The following is a 17067-nucleotide window of genomic DNA, read 5'->3' as shown; positions in this document are numbered from 1 at the left end:
ACCCCAAAAAAACCATTTATTAACTGGGTTATTTTTTCCCTAGCACTTTAAAGCTTGTTTTCCTTGGTAATTTGATTTTTGTTTAAAGCCTAGCCTTCTTTTGTTATCAAGCCATCCTCTGTTGGGGTCTGAAGGTGTTTGCTGCTGTTTGCCACTCACAGGGGCAGTTCAGTCCCTGCATGGCAGCTCTGCGGATGTCCCGGCTCTGCCAGCCACGGGGCTCCAGGCGGAGCACGTGCCTGTCTTCCTTCCAGCCCACAGTCCAGTTTGATTCTTTAAAGGGATTACATCCTGCTCAGGGGAACTATAAATTCTACTTCGAGTTGCTTAGGTTTTATGGAAACAAGACTTTAACTGCACCCCAAAGCTGTGTCTAGAATAATAATTCTTTCCGGTGATCTTTAGTGGAAATCTTCCTCTTAGTGACTAAGCAGTGCCACATTGAACAGCAGTCCCCAGCCAGCCTCCAGCCTTGGGCTTAAACGTGCTCCGGGATGGCGGGCGTGTGCTGTAACCACGATTTTCCATGGAGGCCTGGGCTCCCAGGAGCTAAGAGAACGGCTGTTATCTTCCTGTGGGCAGAGCGCTGCAGTGGTTAGAGGTTTCATTCCCAAAGCTTCATTCTGGAGAAATGCCTCTGTTTCCTTTGGACTGATTCTCTCTCCGTCTCTCCTCTTGTTCTCTGCCCCTCCGGTGTCATGCTTTTTGTCTTTAGAATTATTATGTTTTTGGCTGGCTTTTCTTGACATCTTTGCAGAGGATTGAAGAAGCAGAGGTGCTTTTGCATCTCTGCCTCGCCTTTTCCCTTTGCCTCTGAACGACCTTGCTCCTCTCTGTGTCTGCTGTTGTCCCGTCTTCCTTGTCAGCGGGCCTGTGCTGTGCCCTCCGTTTCTTGTTAGCGCCTTCTTTCTTTAACCTTGGAATGTGACTTCTCTCAAGTTACTGAAATAACTCTTTTAGGAGACACCAGCAGCTTTCTTACTGTGATACAAGCTGTCTTTTCTCTAGCCTCTTTCCTGGGGCTGCTCCTGGGACAGCTGTCCAGCTTCTCGTCCCTAGTTCTCCTGGTTACTCTGATCAGCGCAGCACCTGCCTGCTTTATGTTTTCTTCCCCTCCCTTGTGCTCCTCTGGCTGTTCGTTGCCTTTTTTTCTCTCAACCGGTGAGCTCTGTTGGTTCTCCAAGGTATGATCTGGGCCTCTGCTCATCTTGCTTTAAATGCACGTTTCTTTGGAGCATGTCCATTCTCATCTTGTTCTGAGTACCCCTACCTATGTTTATATTGCTTCTAGTTCTGGTTTTGCCTTTTGAGTTGTGCCTTCTACATTTCTTCTTGGCTGTCGTATCTCCTCAAACTCGGGCATGCAGAACGGAACCTGTTATTTCCCCTTCAAACCAAATATCCCCCTTTACTTCTCTGTCTCTGGTGGTAGTTGTGCTGTTTATTCTTTGGCCCTGTAAGGCTAGACTGTCAGAGCGTCCCTTACTCATCTTTCTGTTTTCTTCCATCCCTTGCCGTTCACCACACTCTGTTGATTTTGCTGGGCTTAGAGGAGGGAAGGAAAGTACTGGTGCTGCATCGTGGGCAAGGGAGGTCATCTCCTGGCATCCCCTGATCTTGTGGGGAAGGGAGTCATCCCAGGATCTCTGACACATCGGCAGGACCACTCAGGTGGGCAGCTACAGACACAGGAGTCTCGCCTGCTGCTGGGGTGCAGGCTCTTGTCTCCCGGGAGACATGAGCCACTCACTGACCCGACCTCTCTGCCTCTGACCCTTCATATGTATCTGCTCTCAGTCTTCCTCCTGTCACTCTTCTGCTCAGACACCTCAGTGGCTCCCTATTTCCTTCCAGAGATACAGCATTTTCATTTTGAAGATGAAGTAACTGAAGCCCAGGAGGAGTGAGAAAATTGTCCCCAGAGAGGGACTGGCAAACAGTTGGCTACGGTGAACTTTGGGACTTCTGACTGCAAGTCTACCACACTGCACTTCTTTCCACCTGGCCAATGGTGACCTTCCGCCTGTTTCTCAAGGTCCCCCATCGCTTCCCTTCTTCTCTCCATCTGAAGTTTTTCCCACCATTGTTGACACACAGAGTCCAGGTTGTTGGCCAGTCTCCCTGCCTTCTCACGGACTCTGGCCTCTTAGCCACCTTTACTTAAGTTCCCCAACTTGCTGGATGGCTTCCTTTAATTGCACCCAACTCAATCCTTCACCTGCTCCTTCCAGAAACTCCACGCCACGTATTTAATCCCACACTTACTGACGTATTGGTTTTGTGCTGTTTGCTGCTGTTTCCTCTGTCACAACCTGTTCTCCTCCAGGGACTCTGCCTTTTAATTTGCTTTTCTGCTTATACTCTGCCTTGTTGGAAGAAGGCGATGGCTTGGCTTACACCAGGCACCAGAGCGGGACCAAATCTTGAGTCGGTTTTGTTTTCGATCAGTTGGCATTTCTCTGGTGATGGAGTCTCCAGCTGCCCCTTTGTTCCTGGACGGGGTTGTGGACTCGGGCAGGACAAGCTGCCCCAAACCACTGCAGAGAAATGGTGACAGGCTGTGCTGAGTGGCTGGTCACACCGCAGAGTGTGCAGTGAAGAGGGCAGAATGAGAAATGGCAGTTCCTCTGCATAGAGACAGCTGCCAAAGGAAAACAGAAGTGCATTCAGCTCAGCAGAGGGCTGGGTTTGGAGCCTGTGCAGGTGGTTACCACTGTCTTCATAATTATTCAGGGCATCCAGACTGGAGAGGCCATCTGTCTAACAGCCCTTCTCCGCTCCTTTTCTCTCCATTGTGGGGGGAGCGTTAGTAGGAACTTTCACATTTTTGTGCATTATTAATTTTTGTATAAAAACCCATTATTGGGATTTTCAAACACCTGGAAGTAGAGAAAATAGTAGGAACCCCCCTTCCCCTCAGCACCTAGCTCTAACACTTACCAGTGTTTGTTAACGTTGTTTCCTGCTTCCGGGCCCTCCCAGCCCCACCGTGTGTATATACCTGATTGCTTTGTTTTTGAAAGTAAAGTAACTGCAGCTTGGTCCGGCCTTAATGGTCAGTGGCTCTGCTTTTCCCCCTAGGACTTTGTGCTTGTTGCTCAGAACAGTGCCAGCGACATGGTCACTGGGCCATTGTCATGGTGGCTGGTGATGCCTGACTCAGCCATTTTGTTGTTGCCTGCCCATCTCTCCTTGATCTTGTCCCTCCACTTGTGTTCATGACAGTCTGGTCAAGAGCCAGGCCCACTGGTTTTCAGACAGGGCTTTGGGAGCCTGTGGGGGTCTCGTTCTGTCTTCACAGTGACTGGGGATTCCGCGGCTGGCATGCTGGCATGCTGGCTGGCAGGATCCAGGGGTGGGAGCAGGACTACTCACTGGCCCTAAAGGTAAGGGATGGTTTTGCACACGAATACCTGTCCCATCTGCAGTCCAAATGTACAGCACCGATCAGGGGATTGCTGCCTTTTTTTTTTTTTTTTTTTTTTTGTATTTTTCTGAAGCTGGAAACGGGGATAGACAGTCAGACAGACTCCCGCATGTGCCCGACCAGGATCCACCCGGCACGCCCACCAGGGGCGACGCTCTGCCCACCAGGGGGCAATGCTCTGCCCCTCCGGGGCGTCGCTCTGCCACGACCAGAGCCACTCTAGCGCCTGGGGCAGAGGCCAAGGAGCCATCCCCAGCGCCCGGGCCATCTTTGCTCTAATGGAGCCTCGCTGCGGGAGGGGAAGAGAGAGACAGAGAGGAAGGAGAGGGGGGGCGGTGGAGAAGCAGATGGGTGCTTCTCCTGTGTGCCCTGGCCGGGAATCGAACCTGGGACTTCTGCACGCCAGGCCGACGCTCTACCATTGAGCCAACCGGCCAGGGCCGAGATTGATGCCTTTTAAGGTTTAATAGTTTGATACAATCCCTTTGGCTCTAGATCTGCTTTGGCTCTTGCAGTTAGGTGGCTGGAACTAACCTCTGGCCCTTTCTGAGGGTTCATCGCTTGCAGCAAACCCTCAAGCTGTATTGCTAGGGGGAGGGGACAGTGTGTCTTGAGCCTGTGTCCCACTTGACATAGTCCTTTTTGCTCCTGTCCCAGCCTTATTGCTGGAGATACAGTGATGTTCAGCCTGACAGGGCCTTCCCAGCTTTTGGTGCCCCAGCTGCCAGTGAGGAGGAGGCTATGGAAGGTAAGCCAGGTGAGAAATGGAGCTTCCTGGGAGCAGGGCTTGTTGGACAGTCTTCTGCCTCTTGCGGCCATTGGCCTGGTTCTGGGAGGAAGTGCCCCTAGCAGGTGCTTGCTGATGATCTCGGAGCTGTTGGGGCGCCTCTGAGGGCAGAGCACTGGGAGTCACAGATTCTTGAGTTCCTCTCATTTTCCATCTCCTCTAGATGGATGACAGCCTTTCACTGCGGGAAATGAAATGTGTTCAGGCAACTTGGGCCCCAGGCACAGACGAGAATGGGCTAATGGGCACTGAGGAAGGAGCTGCAGGGAGAGATGCACTGTTAGTCATTATTAATCTGTGACAGCTGCCAGCCCCAGGCACTTAGCACCTGACTGTGCCTGGGACGCAGGGGCTCTGTGCCTGGCCTTTCTGGAAGACTCCAGGGTCTAAAGGCCTCTCTCCATGTGTGTGCTGTTCACATCCCAAATCCATGCGGAAGAGGAGAGTGGGCACTTAATGTGGGATTGGGGAAGCTTCTGGCTGAGTGTCCCTTTGTGTGTGAGGTGATTTTTGCCGGGATCGCATTATATTATAGTAAGTAAGATGGAATTAGCAGATGGGAAAGGGGTTCTTTTTTAACCTTTATGCAATCCTTTTAACGAGGCTTCAGGCTCAGAGGAGGTCTCAGTGTAGGACTAACAGGTCTTTAACTTCTGCGTCTGACACCTGCCAGTGCCCCTTGTTTACAGAGCTGCAGGCATTCTGCAACATCTAAGTAGAACTTGTTACTATTTTCTTTTTTTCCTGGCTACCTTCTCTATATATGGCAAGTGATAGAAATTTTCATGTGTGCTAGTACTAGGAGGTTTCCTTTGAAAATACATTTTATGAAGGGGAAAAAGAGGAGGAGAATTGAAGAAAACGACTGATATGACAGGTGGTGTGCCAGGACGGCAGGCATCTTGAAGATGCCTTCCAGATGACTCACAACGGAAACGTTCCTGTATTCTTGCTCCAGCACTTTTCCTTTACGTTGATGTCCTGGGTTCGCAGCACCAGATGGGATTCTAGGCGTGGGGCTGGAGCGCCGAGGCTAGGACTGGTGGTGATCTGCGGCTTGTTTGTCTCCTCCCTTCTTCCCGGTTTTTCTTCTGCTTATTCAGCAAACACATTTCGAATGCCTCCTATGAGCCTGATGCTGTGCTGGTTGCAGGCTTAGTGAGGTGGTTCCTGCTCTGCAGAGGACCTGGATGGAATGCATCTTTTGTTGAGATGGCTCTAGCCATGCACCCTCTGCAGGTGAAGTGTCAGTGAAGTTTGTTCCTTAAGTGAACATGCCTTTGCTTTACTATCGAGTTTTTTTTAATTACTTATTGATTTTAGAAAGAGAGGAAGGGAAGGAGGGAGAGAGAAATAAACACTGATTTCTTGTTTCACCTTTCCATGAATTCATTGTTTGACTCCTGTATGTGCCCTGACCAGGGATTGAACTGCAGCCTGCTTATTGGGATGACGCTCTAACCAACTGAACCACCTGGCCAGGGCCATCAAGTTTGTTTTTTTGTTTTTTTTTTTTTTTTTTTTATTTATTCATTTTAGAGAGGAGAGGGAGAGACAGAGAGAGAGAGAGAGAGAGAGAGAGAGAGAGAGGAGCGGCAGAGAGAGAGAAGGGGGGAAGAGCTGGAAGCATCAACTCCCATATGTGCCTTGACCAGGCAAGTCCAGGGTTTCGAACGGGCGACCTCAGCATTTCCAGGTCGACGCTTTATCCACTGCACCACCACAGGTCAGGCTCAAGTTTGTTTTGAATCAAGAGCTAATTATCCCCAATTGTAGCTTTTGTTGATGTTGTTTTTTCTTTGTTGATTTTTAAGTGCTTGAGTCAGTTCATAGTATTTGGACTTGTTGAACTTCACCTTAATGTCTGAAAGTCAAAATCGAACCTTCTTCCTAATAACACAGGAACTAAGTGAGACTGGCTCACAGTTCAGAGGACCTGCCAGCTCGGAGAAGGCAAAATGGCTTTAATTAACCTGCACTCATTTCAGAAATTTGAATGACCATTTCATTGTCAGAGTGCTGTGTCCACTGTGCTTTCCCCTGCCCAGGTTTCAGCTGGCTAACCACTTCTGTTAGATGCGGTGTGTCAAGGCTAAATATTGTGTTTTGAAACTGAGAGTCAAATAGCAATTTAAACTCCTGGCTTTCATACCTGTCTGGGAAATTAAGATAAATGAAATGGAAATAACAGGGCTGCTGTGCTGTGAAATATTGACTCTGTCACTTCTTGTAGAAACTTTTAAGGGTAACCATTTTGGCATTTATTTATATTAAATATATATACATATCTATATATTTCTTTTTTAGCCTGCCTTTCACTGTCTTGATTTGCCCATTTGTGATTTCCCATAACAGATTAGGCTTGTTTGAAACAGTCCCTTGAAGAGAGGCTTTCTGTAATTTTGAAAATGAAACATACCCCTTGAAAAAAAATGTTTCAGCCTGGCTGGTCCATCTTTCTGTGTGTTTCTGCAGCTGCCCCTTCTCTCCTCTTCCCTACATCTCCTGTCCCTGGGGCCAGTCCCGCCACAGCTGCGTGCTTTAGTCGCTTCTTTCCCCGATGGCGTGCCCCACTGCCTTCCCTGGCAGAGGCGACCTTCCTGACACAGGAGGACTTTCAAGCCTTGCTAACAAAGCTTGCATGCCCATGGCCCAGTCTCCAAACCACTTCTACTGTCCTCTGGTATTTAAATTTGACAACTAATGAATACACGGCTTGCTCTGAAGTAGCACCGAAAGGAGGCAGATCAGAAATTCCTCGTGAACGGGGATCGCATCTGTTTATTTGTATACTGTATACCACTACCCACTGGCTCTCATTCTTTATTTTAGAATTAAGTTTATTGGGGTAACGTTGGTTAATGACATAAATTTCAGGTCTCCAACCTTATGATATGACATCTATACACTCAGTTGTGTGCTCACTGCCCGAGTCTAGTCTCTTATCATCATATATTTGGTCCTTTTTACCCATTTTGTCCTCCACCTGGCTTTTATTCTTAATATTGTTACTTTAAAAGGTTTCTCCTTTTTTTTTCTTTTTTTAAAAATTCATTTTAGAGAGGAGAGAGAGAGACAGAGAGAGAGAGAGAGAAGGGGGGAGGAGCAGGAAGCATCAACTCCCATATGTGCCTTGACCAGATAAATGTAGGGTTTTGAACCGGCGACCTCAATGTTCTAGGTCAACACTTTATCCACTGCGCCACCATAGGTCAGGCAAAAGGTTTCTCTTTTTATAAATACTTATTTATTGTAGAAAATTTAACCAAAAAGAAAATGAGGGTTAAAAATGGAGAAAAAGCCTGACCTGTGGTGGCGCAGTGGATAAAGTATCGACCTGGAAATGCTGAGGTCGTCGGTTCGAAACCCTGGGCTTGCCTGGTCAAAGCACATATGGGAGTTGATGCTTCCAGCTCCTCCCCCCTTCTCTCTCTTTCTGTTTCTCTCTCTCCTCTCTAAAAAAATGAATAAATAAAAATTTTTTTTCAAAAAATGGAGAAAAGGCCTTTCTAATCCCACTAATCTGAAAAAGAACCTTATTACTTCTTTAGAGTATATTGTACCATGTCTTACAGGCGACTGCAAACACATGGCTTATGTCATACACTGTGTTGCAAGATTGAGTTTCTTTTTAGCGCCTAGAACACCTTTGAAATGGCTGTAGGAGGTTCTTTCATATGCATGAACAATAGTGTTATTTAGGCAGCTGTTTCCTGCTGGGCATTTATGTTGTTTCGAATGTTTCTGCCACTGTTGGTACAGTGTTAACACGGGTGTTCTTACAGCTATTGCACAGGACTGGGAGCATTTCCTTGGACAAATTCCTGAAAGCAAAAATCGAGCCAGGCTTTTTTTCTCTCTTTCTTTTAGACTTTTGAGGCATAACAATATTTACTTTTGCTTCCTCTAGACGCTACAACAACAGGAGTGCAAACTTCTCTATAGCCGAAAAGAAGGCCAGAGACAAGAAAATAAAAACAAAAATAGATATAAAAACATCCTTCCCTGTAAGTATCAATATTCTGCTCAGTCATTGTTCCTCTTGGAGATTTTGATTCCTTGTGTCCCTGTAACTTTGTTTGTTTTTTTTTTGCGTTTTTCTGAAGCTGGAAACAGGGAGAGACAGTCAGACAGACTCCCGCATGCGCCCGACCGGGATCCACCCGGCACGCCCACCAGGGGGCGACGCTCTGCCCACCAGGGGGCGATGCTCTGCCCATCCTGGGCATCGCCATGTTGCGACCAGAGCCACTCTAGCGCCTGGGGTAGAGGCCAAGGAGCCATCCCCAGTGCCCGGGCCATCTTTGCTCCAATGGAGCCTTGGCTGCGGGAGGGGAAGAGAGAGACAGAGAGGAAGGCGCGGCGGAGGGGTGGAGAAGCAAATAGGTGCTTCTCCTGTGTGCCCTGGCCGGGAATCGAACCCGGGTCCTCCGCACGCTAGGCCGACGCTCTACCGCTGAGCCAACCGGCCAGGGCCCTGTAACTTTTCCTGAGGACCATATGCCCTCCTCAGCAGATCCGAGGCCTCAGCCTATCTTAATTGTGAGCAGTGTGTGTGTGTGTGTGTATGTGTATGTGTGTGTGTGTGTGCGCGCGCACGCTCACGCGCACATAGCACTCTTTCTCTTTCTGTATACATATGCACACTTACATGGTGTATATGTATGTCACGTCCATGTGGATTATGTGTGATGTGTGTAGGTCAGGGTGGGAGGCTGTTAGAGGCATTTATAATGTTGAGAAGGCAATGAAGAATTAGCAGAGAATCGGTTTGAGTCACAGCAGGGTCCTAATGACCTTGGGGAAGCCTCATCCTTTTGTATGTGTAAGTTTTTGTTTCTGCTCAGGAGGTCTAATGGTGCTCATTAGTAAGATGTTGGGATATAGAGAATGATGAAGGGAACAGTGGTATGCAGCATCTGAATAGAATATGACTGCCCTTTTCTCTTTTAAAGATCCCAATTAGACATTTCCTCTGATTAAAAGATTCTTTCTTTAAAGATCAGAAAGGAGTCTAAGGCAAAAGAATATTATGTTTTCTTTTTTGGAGAGAGAGAAGAAGGGGGAAAGAAAGAGAGAAAGGAGGAGAGAGAGAGAAGCAGCAGCTCATTGTTCCACATAGTTGTGTACTCATTGATTGCTTGTAATACATACCTGACCAGGGCTTGAACAGGCAACCTCAGGGCTGAGCTGGGGCCCTTGGAATTGAGCTGGCATACCCTGATTGTGCTGGCGACCTCGGGGCTCCAGGACGTTCTCTCCACTGTGGCACCAGCCAGGGCAACTTATTTATTTATTTATTTAGTATTTTTCTGAAGTGAGAAGCGGGGAGGCAGACAGACAGACTCCCATATGTGCCCGGCTGGGATTCACCCGGCATGCCCACCAGGGGACGATGCTCTGCTCATCTGGGGCATTGCTCCATTGCAACCAGAGCCATTCTAGCGCCTGAGGTGGAGGCCATGGAGCCATCCTCAGTGCCCTGGCCAACTTTGCTCCAATGGAGCCTTGGCTGTGGGAGGGGAAGAGAGAGACAGAGAGAAAGGAGAAGGGGAGGAGTGGAGAAGCAGATGGGCGCTTCTCCTGTGTGCCCTGGCCGGGAATCGAACCCGGGACTTCCACATGCCAGGACGATGCTCTACAGCTGAGCCATCCAGCCAGGACAGGCAATATTATTTTTTAAGATACACCACTATGTTGCTAATTCCCATTGTTGGTTAATTGATACATCAAAGTGTTGTCTTCTAGATACTGTATTTCATTCTGCTTCATTAAAAAAAAACTTTATTATGAAAAATTTTAAATGTCTTCAAAAGTAGACAGAATAGTATGAAGAACTCACATGTATCCTCACCCAGCTCCAATAATTGTCACCTTGTGTCCAGTCATTTCATCTATGCTATGTCCACTTCTCCTCTCTCTCCAAATTAGTTTGAAGCAAATAGACATTATGCCATTTATTTGTATTTCACTCTTCCTTTTTTTAAAAAAAAAAACTTTAAAAAAATTTTAGGTTCACAAGTTCTAAAAATATATACACTAGAAGGTTCTCATGTCCCCTTATCCAGCTTCTCCCAGTGATATCCTATAGATCCATAGAACGTTATCAAAGCCAGGAAAGTGACATCGCTGCTTTCTTCTTCTTGAGGAAAGCATTCTGAAGCATCATGTGGTCAGATTATTGTTGTGCTTACTTAGAATTTAACCCTTTGAGTAGTGAGTTTTTTGTTAACCCTTTAAGTGAGGACGTACATGAATGTTTGTACTACTCAAAAGGTTAATTTTTTTATGTGGTTTCATCATTAAATGATCATAACTTGGACTAGGTTGAGGATGAACTGATTTGAACTGATTTGTCTCAAAGGGGGCTCAGTAGTTTTGTGACTGTGGTCTCTTTTCCTTCCAGTTGACCATACGAGGGTTGTTCTACATGATGGTGATCCCAGTGAGCCTGTTTCTGATTACATCAATGCAAATATCATCATGGTAAATGTAGCTTTTCAGTGTCTTCTGACTATACATTGCTAGCCTACTTTTTATTTGAAATCCTTTCTTGTGTTCTGAAAGCAGCTTTTGAATGTTTGACTGATATTCTTCTTCCACTTCTAGCCTGAATTTGAAACTAAGTGTAACAATTCAAAGCCCAAAAAGAGTTACATTGCCACACAAGGCTGTCTGCAAAATACAGTGAATGACTTTTGGCGGATGGTATTTCAAGAGAACTCTCGAGTGATTGTCATGACAACGAAAGAAGTAGAGAGAGGGAAGGTATATTGCATACTCTTCTGCTAAAATATTTTAAAATTATTGCTTACGTCAGGTTGACCATTAACCTTAATGTTATTCATTCTTAATATTAGGTTAAGAAGTGAACAAACCAGTTAAGCTTAAGCCACCTTGACACTGGAAAAAGGTAGCATTGAAGAAATTTGATGATGACATGCCTTAGTGTAGTTTTCTTTAGGTTTCTTCTGTTTTGGGTTCATTGAGCCACACTTGGATCTGTGGATTTACGTGTTTTTTGTTTATTTTCAAATTTGGATGGTATTTACTATTTCTTCAAATACACATCCCCAGCCTACCTTGTCCTGGGAACCAATTACATGTAATTAAGCTGTTTGAAGTTGTCTTCAAGCTCATTGAAGTTTTGTTCATTGTTCATCTTTTTTTTTTTTAATGTTCTCTTTTTTTCCTCCCAGGTTTCATTTTGGGTAGGTTCTTTTGCTCTATGTCTTTAAGTTAGTCTTTCCTTCAGCAGTGTAATCTGTTAGTCCCGTTCAGTGTGCTGTCCCTTCAGACATTGTCCTTTTCATTTCTAGAAGTTTTACTCAAGTCTTTTTAGTATCATCCATGTTTTATTCACACGTGCATCATTCTCTATACCTTTGCACATGTGGAGTGCATTTATAACACAGTGGTACCTTGAGATACGAACAGACCAACATACAAATATTTTAAGATACGGGCTGCAACTTGGTCCATAATTTTGTTCGAGATCCGAGCGAAATTCTGAGATACAAGTGGTGATTTGGGAAGCTGCTGCTAGTTGGCACGTTGGCGCCCGGGTCCAGTATTGGCAGTTTGATTGATATACGAATTGACTGATTTACGAGCTCGGTTATAGAATGAATTAAATTCGTATCTCAAGGTACCACTGTAATTCCTTTAATGTCCTTGTCACTAATCCTATTATAAGTATCATTTCATTTTCCCAGTTTTTCAGTTATTTAAGATGGGAAGGTCAACCCAGTCTTGTTACTCTATTGTAGCTAGAAGCAGCGGTCAAAAAGGGAGTGTTAGAGGGCCTGTCTAGTACTTCCAGGTGGTTAGAGTACTAGTAAATCAATAGTAACTTCACTGGTCATGTAAACCACTCATCATGACTTTTAAGCATTTAAACATTAATTTTAATTATCTGAACAATGTATTCATATAAATATTCAAACACAGGGTTAAAGTTGCCTTTATCACCATCGCTTGTCCACCCATTTTAGCCCTCTCCTCCAACATAAACCCTGTGTGATGTGCATTGTTCTACACTTTCTAATTGTCATTGAAGAAGTACTTTCATACTGTCACTTGGTTGTGCATCTTGGATTTTTTCCCCCCACTAAATCTAGGTTTTAATTTCTGTTAGCATGTGTTGGTCTATCTCATAGTAATTGCATGATATTTCATGGTATGTACGTGTCATAAATTATTTAACCATTACGCCCTGAGCTTTTAAGTGTTTCAGATTTTGCTTTTATAAACAGTGCTGAAGTATTCAGTCTTGTTCTTGCTTTTGTCTTTATGTGGCAAGTGTTTCTCGAGGACAGATGTCAAGAATTGCTAGGTGCTACATAAATTTATGTAAGTTCTGCCAAACTGCCTTCCAGAGTGGCTGTGCCAGGTCACACTCCCCCCAGCTGCATGTGCCTGGTGCCCGTCTCCCCACACTCTTCACACGATGACAGAGAAGCAGACAGAGTTCACCAAGTGATGGCCTTCTGGGTTATCCCAAAGCAGGCTTATCCGCACAGGGTTTTTTTTTAATATGGAAGAGTTCTGTGTTTTTGTTTGTGTTCTAGTCAAAGTGCTTTTTTAGATATATTTGAATTGGTTTATGTAAGAGTTGCATGGAATGTAGCAGTCGTACATTTCAGTTAAACCTAAGAAAGATGGGTGATTTTAGATTTTAGTCCTGCTACTGTACTTTTCTTATAGTTGTGAGGGTTAGTGCGACTTTGTAAGATTTTCATCATTGTACTAGGAGTTGATATGCTTCTGAATACCTCAGAACTGGGCTGGTCGTTGTGAAACGAAGGCCTCCTGCAGTAACATTAGTTGGTATTGAATTCATGGATGAGTTACAATGCGGTCGTAATTTCTGCTTCAGGTGTCACCAACCCTGCGTATGGAAAGAAAGGTAAACCGAACCCTCTGTCCTACACACTGCCTACTGGTAGTTCCAGGAGGCCACCTATTTCTCCGAGGACTTGGGGGCTGTGAAGACAGGATGCTCGTGTCACTTCAGCGGAGTCAGGACTGGTCCCTTACATAAGAGCTGTTGGAAGCTCCTAGAACAGACAGACATTGGGCCAGATCCCTGTGCCCGCCCCTCGCCCCCTCCCCCTAGACCGAGCCTGCTTTTCCCTTCTTGTGCTTCCCCATGTGGTGGAGGGGTGGCCTGAGGGGCTTTCATCTTCTCCTAGACCTCTCTGACACCTTGTTTTCTCAGTGTCGCACCCCCATCCCCTGTAGAGAATAAAACCCAGACTCTGGGTCCCTTTTGATCCCTCTGCTTTCATTTAAAAGCTGAAGTATTAGCTCTCACAGTTTAGAACTTTTTTTTTTTTTTTTTGGTCAAGGTTTACATCAGAGTTTGGAAAAGTGGGAGGCAGGCTGCCGTCGCTAGCAGCTGTTTGAGGTCAGCTCACACGTTTTTAGAGTTGTGATTTAATGTTGCGTTCTCTTGAGTGACAGCAGTCCTTAGAATCAATTAGCCAGTAACAGGCTTGAGTACAATTAGTATTGAAAGTGTGTATTTGGGGGAAAATTGTATGAAATCTGTCATAGAGTATTTGGATCTACAAAACACTGGAGGGAAAGCTGTATTCAAAATACTAATAACTGAAAGACCCCTAGCTGTGCCAAGCAAAAGAGTTGCACCATCCTTTAAACTCTTCTGAAGTTTCCTCCTCCCATGTTTTTCTTTTCTTTCAGTTGGCAGTTGACTGTGGGGCTAGTCTGCAGCTGCTTTTTTACTTCTAGTTTTTTTTTTTGTATTTTTCTGAAGCTGGAAATGGGGAGAGACAGACAGACTCCCGCATGAGCCCGACCAGGATCCACCTGGCACGCCCACCAGGGGGTGATGCTCTTCCCACTAGGGGGCGATGCTCTGCCCCTCCGGGGCGTTGCTCTGTTGCGACCAGAGCCACTCCAGCGCCTGGGGCAGAGGCCAAGGAGCCATCCCCAGCACCCGGGCCATCTTTGCTCCAGTGGAGCCTCGCTGCGGGAGGGGAAGAGAGAGACAGAGAGGAGGGAGAGGGGGAGGGGTGGAGAAGCAGATGGGTGCCTCTCCTGTGTGCCCTGGCCGGGAATCGAACCCGGGTCCCCCGCACGCCAGGCCGATGTTCTACCACTGAGCCAACCGGCCAGGGCCTTACTTCTAGTTTTATAACTGGGAATTTCCTAATATACAAATAAATTTTCTTTTGCTGATATTTGTGTCTCAGTTGTGGCGGAAAGGGAGTGGTGTTGGTGACCGCGCCCAGAAAATAACCAAAACACAAAATCATTCTTTGCCCAGAACACGTCACCCCATGTATGCAGACTTGTCCCTTATTGAGCGGAATATCTTCCTCTTTGGCAGCAAGGATGATTTTCTTGGTGCCGTATTTTCCCATCTGCCTGTTCTGAAGCCAGCAGCTTTTGCAGGCTTGGCATCCCCGCGCACCCAGTTAAGCGAAGGTGACATGTGCAGTAGGTAGCACACAGATCTGGATATAGAAAAAGCAGCTGGTTCAGAGTCCCATCAGCTGCCTTTCTGTGCTGGAGGTATTCGCACTTGGGTTAGATAAGACCCAGGATCCTCCCACACTGGGGTGGAAGTGAACCAGACTGTCTGGCTTCCTGGGTGGCCCAGCCACCTCCAGAGTCCTTGCTTGCCTTCCCTGCGGAGAAACCGGCAGATTTCTAGAATTCAAAACTCTGGTTGCTAGACTGCACCCTCAACCTGGTCATTTCTTTGCTTGGCATCTTTGATTATTGTTTTGTTGGTTTTTTTTACAGAGACATAGAGAGAGTCAGAGAGAGGGATAGATAGGGGCAGACAGACAGGAACGGAGAGAGATGAGAAGCATCAATCATCAGTTTTTTGTTGCGACACCTTAGTTGTTCATTGATTGCTTTTTCATATGTGCCTTGACCGGGGACTACAGCAGACTGAGTAACCCCTTGCTCGAGCCAGTGACCTTGGGTCCAAGCTGATGAGCTTTTGCTCAAACCAGATGAGCCTGTGCTCAAGCTGGCGACCTCAGGGTCTCAAACCTGGATCCTCTGCATCCCAGTCCGATACTCTATCCACTGCACCACCAACTGGTCAGGCATCTTTGATTGTTTAGAGACAAGCAAACACACATTCGATTCTCCTTTGACCTGTGTGGGACTGGACAGCTCTGCATAGACGGCTCTCTCTCCCCACTTCTCCCTGGTTCTCCAAGCTCCTGCTTTTTAAATTTGGACAGTTGCCTTTGGAAATCCAACAGTTCAATGTGAGTTGGGCCATTTTCCATGTTAGTGGTCATTAAGCAAGACTTGAACATTTGCTTTCTGTCAGTTTAAGCTTTCCTTGCAGAGTTCACAGAGATTAACTGTCCTTTTTTTTGATCCCTTCCAGAGTAAGTGTGTCAAGTACTGGCCTGACGAGTATGCTCTGAAAGAATACGGGGTCATGCGCGTTAGGAATGTCAAAGAGAGCGCCGCTCATGACTATACGTTAAGAGAACTCAAGCTTTCAAAGGTTGGACAAGTAAGTATATTGTCGTATTTTAGAAACTTTGGAAACTATGTACAGCATGCAGCAACCCAGGGCCTTGCTGTTACTCATGTTTGCATACATTCATCCCTTCGTTCACTCATTGATTCAGGAGCCTCTTGTTGGGTGCCTTCTATGTACCAGGTCCTCTTGAGGCACTGCTGGTACCTTGTAGACAAGACAGGTACAGCCCCTCTTCTTGTGAGCCTGGGAAGACCAAAAGTTAAAAAGTAAATAACCAACTAAGCTGATCGTGCTGTCTGGAAGGCCCAGGGTGGTGTGCTGGGGGGATGGGTACTTGGAACAGAGTAACAGGGAGGGCCATTCTGAGGGTGTGTAGCTTGAGCTGAGACTGAAGATGGAGAAGCCAGGCATCCAGAGAGTCAGGAGAAGACAGTCCCGAGCACAAGGAGCAGTAGGTGCAGAGACCTTGAGGCCTATTTAGTGACCACATTCCATGGCATTAGATCTTAATTGCGTATCGTTCAGTTTGCCCCCGGGATGACCACCTTTACAAATAGCCATGCTCCAGAGCAGACATAGGCATTCCCACGGATCTGAAGTGCCATGGTATGGCAGAGGCTGGGCTTTCTTCCAGCTTGGGCACTAGAGAGACTGTTTCAGAAGAGGTTGGGCCCTTAAGGGTGGGAATTCCGTGGGAGAAGAGGGCCTCCTGGCACAGGTGTCATTGTGAGTTCAGCACTGAGGTGCAAACTGTGGTTTGCACTTTCATGGGAAGTGGAGGCAAGTAGGGACTGTCGGAGATAAATTTGTGCTGAGACAGGATGTGACCAAGTCGGGATGAGACTCACCACCACGCTGAGAAATGTGAACTTTACTTACTTGTTGGCGTAAAACCCGTGAGGGTTCTTGAGCCTAGTGAACAAGCATAGATAGCATCGAGTGCCAGGAAGGTGTCTAACAGCTGAGAGGAGTGGCGAGAGGGGTTGGGCCTGGTTGGAGGCCTCTGCAGTGGGCTGGGGGAAGGGGTGGAGACTGGAGGAGGGGGGGGGCGGGATCCAGAACATGATGGATGGAGGGCGGTTGCTTCTGTGGCAAGGGGAGGGACAGAGGCAAAGGCGGCCACAGGTGCAGGTAGGGGAGCTGGAATGGATTTCCTCTATATGAGCCAAGCCATCAATTGACACTTGAAGGGAGTAAGAAGAGACGAAATATCGTAGGAAAATGGGAAAAGTATGAGATAGTAATTGTATAGAAAAGGCAAGAAATCCATTAAATTTCTGGGCAGTGCTGAGTGCCCAACTGAGGTGGCAAACATGAATATTTATTTAGTGACACTGTTCACCTGGTTGTGTGATTTGTCTCCGTGGGCTC

At 46.6% G+C, this 17067-nt stretch overlaps 1 protein-coding gene across 1 annotated transcript in view; it reads left to right on the top strand.

Moving 5' to 3' along the window:
- PTPN11 (protein tyrosine phosphatase non-receptor type 11) overlaps window positions 1-17067 on the top strand; it is a 79852-nt gene that overhangs the window by 37346 nt on the left and 25439 nt on the right. Inside the window, exons 7-10 of the mRNA XM_066260543.1 lie at window positions 8125-8221; window positions 10621-10700; window positions 10824-10982; window positions 15595-15726. Of these exons, the coding sequence (XP_066116640.1) occupies window positions 8125-8221; window positions 10621-10700; window positions 10824-10982; window positions 15595-15726 (468 nt within the window). The remainder of the gene's footprint in view (window positions 1-8124; window positions 8222-10620; window positions 10701-10823; window positions 10983-15594; window positions 15727-17067) is intronic.

This window comes from Saccopteryx bilineata, chromosome 2 (assembly GCF_036850765.1).
Source record: "Saccopteryx bilineata isolate mSacBil1 chromosome 2, mSacBil1_pri_phased_curated, whole genome shotgun sequence".
Lineage (NCBI taxonomy): Eukaryota > Metazoa > Chordata > Mammalia > Chiroptera > Emballonuridae > Saccopteryx > Saccopteryx bilineata.
This window is presented reverse-complemented; position numbering and strand designations above follow the sequence as displayed.